The sequence below is a fragment of the Mus caroli genome, chromosome 2 (genome assembly GCF_900094665.2).
Source record: "Mus caroli chromosome 2, CAROLI_EIJ_v1.1, whole genome shotgun sequence".
Taxonomy (NCBI): Eukaryota; Metazoa; Chordata; class Mammalia; order Rodentia; family Muridae; genus Mus; species Mus caroli.
In genome coordinates this window covers 104,557,127-104,559,362 of record NC_034571.1, presented here as the reverse complement: position 1 = coordinate 104,559,362, position 2,236 = coordinate 104,557,127, and the positions used below count along the sequence as shown (strand labels likewise).

The 2,236-nt window shown below is 39.7% G+C and overlaps 1 protein-coding gene across 1 annotated transcript in view; it reads right to left on the bottom strand.

The window, feature by feature from the left end:
- LOC110306850 (olfactory receptor 4F4-like) overlaps positions 1–2,236 on the bottom strand; it is a 12,467-nt gene that overhangs the window by 7,516 nt on the left and 2,715 nt on the right. The window contains exons 2-3 of the mRNA XM_021178983.1: positions 1,749–1,853; positions 1,415–1,630 (exon numbers count right to left, since the gene is read on the bottom strand). Coding sequence (XP_021034642.1) covers positions 1,415–1,630; positions 1,749–1,853 — 321 coding nt within the window. The remainder of the gene's footprint in view (positions 1–1,414; positions 1,631–1,748; positions 1,854–2,236) is intronic.

The window sequence follows — 2,236 nt, the reverse complement described above, 5'->3', positions numbered from 1 at the left end:
CCAGGTTTCAAAGCTCACAAACAACTCTTTGGGCTATTTGACATACATTACATGAATCACAGGTCTCAAGTTTTATTTCCTTTCAGTAGCTGTTCAGGATCAAGCCATATGCCAATAAGTATATCCTTTGAAGATACTATAAACATTTATTAAATTCTTTGACATCCAAATTTCAAAATTCTAAAATAAAAGTATGATTTAAATAATGTGCACAGAAATGCACTAAATAATATGCACGGGGATATAGTTCCCCCTTCTTTGTCTTTTAAGAAGCTAAAGTTTTAAAGTTCCACAATACCTTGTCCTTGAGAATTCATAATATGTTGACAAAACATCTCAAATACTTTACTGTTATAGTCAGTATTCATGTAACATGGGCAGTGACTAATTGCTCTTTCAATTGTTTCTCTTAAAGAGCAGTTGTAACTAGAAAGCTTGAAAAGTTATTAATAGTCACATGTGTATAATTTATTTATTTATTAAATCAGAAATAAGATAATTTATTTGCAGCAATTTATTAAGTATAAGTCCTCAAGAATTAACACTATTATGTGGAAACAAGTAGTAACTGAGGACACTAATAGCAAAGAATTTGACATGCACAATTTCTAAGAATACTAAAATATTATCTTAGACCATAACTGTTTTGAATATATAAAGAACGAGATTATATATCCAATCTATCTTGTATGTATGACCAATAGACTGCCTGAGATATAAATCCAGCATGGCATTGCTTTAAGATGTCCAGGCAATCTAGAACAATTTATTAAATGTCCAAAAACAGCCTTCTTAAAAGGACAGCATTTTTTCTTATGAGTTGTATATGCATAAGCAATCGCAAATTTGAGAATTAATAGCATCTGAGGGACAAACAATCTTAAGCAACTATTAGTATACAAATTAAGGTTTGATTGTTCAGTATTTTAAAACACCATCCACAGCACACAACTTAATTATCTGTGCTGAAGCAGGGGGAAGCTCAAAAGAATAAGCGTGTGATCTAATTCACATCTACTTATCCCATAGAGGGGCTGTTTTTAAACACAATAATTGGGATGCATGCATGCATGAATTTATAGAAGATACAGAAGCATGCATAAAAAACAAATTTTAACTTATCTTTGGGATATTGTCAATTTTATTTAAAATGATGGTATGCAATAGATCAATTATTAATATTCTGTAATAACCAAATTAATTGCTGTTTGGAACAAGGAACAGACACTATGTCAGGTTCCTAAGACACAATTTTTGTTATAGGTTTTCTAAAATACATGAATATATCTTATAATTCTTTATTAGCACCACAGTAGTTTTAATAGGATGCTGAAAGTGTGCTTTGAGGTGAGTGCCACCTAGGCCCCGCCCACCTGCCTTGTCGTGGCTCCTCCGTCCAGGGCCCCACACCCACCGTGCACCTAGGGGGGTCGTTTGCCCTCGTCCTTCTCTGCCCCACCCGAGCTGAACCTTGGCCGCTCACCACCATGGTGTGCGGAGTCACTCTGAAAAGGACTCTGGATTTCAGCCCGCTGTTGTGCCCCGCATCTCCGAAGCGGTGTGCGCCTTTACTGGCGCCACCTTCGGCTGCCGCTGCCACCAACGCTGCCACCTCGGCCTTTCTCTCAGGCTAGGAAACCCAAGCGAGGGTGGCGGAGCACCCCAAGTCTTAGTGAGAAAAAATATGGTGGGGACAGGTGGAGGCTCATGGGGCAATGGCGAGCAAGGCCCTCCCCTGAGTTTCTTACAAAGCTGCCCGATTTTTGGCGGCCTCTCATGTCACCATGTTCAGGGAAAGCTGTGTGCCCAATGGCCCCGCAGCCACCAGCAGCCCGCTGTCTGGGAGCCAAAGACTACAGAAAATAAAGGGGGTAGGAGGTCACAGCAGGCAAAGTACCTAGAAGTTACCTGACAGGAAACAAAGGAATGACTTCAAAAGGATTAACAGGAGCCAGATAAATGTTTACTGTAAGAGTAAAGCAGCTCTGCTTAGGGTCAGCTTAATGACAGCTAAGATTTTAAGTAAACTTCCCTTGAGAGGCATTAGCTAATAAAATACTTTCCACTTAGAAAACAATATACACTGAAAGATTCAAATTCTTAGTTTCTTGTATAGCAGCAGAAATGATAAAAATTTCTAGCCGGGCGTGGTGGCGCACGCCTTTAATCCCAGCACTCGGGAGGCAGAGGCAGGCGGATTTCTGAGTTCGAGGCCAGCCTGGTCTACAAAGTGAGT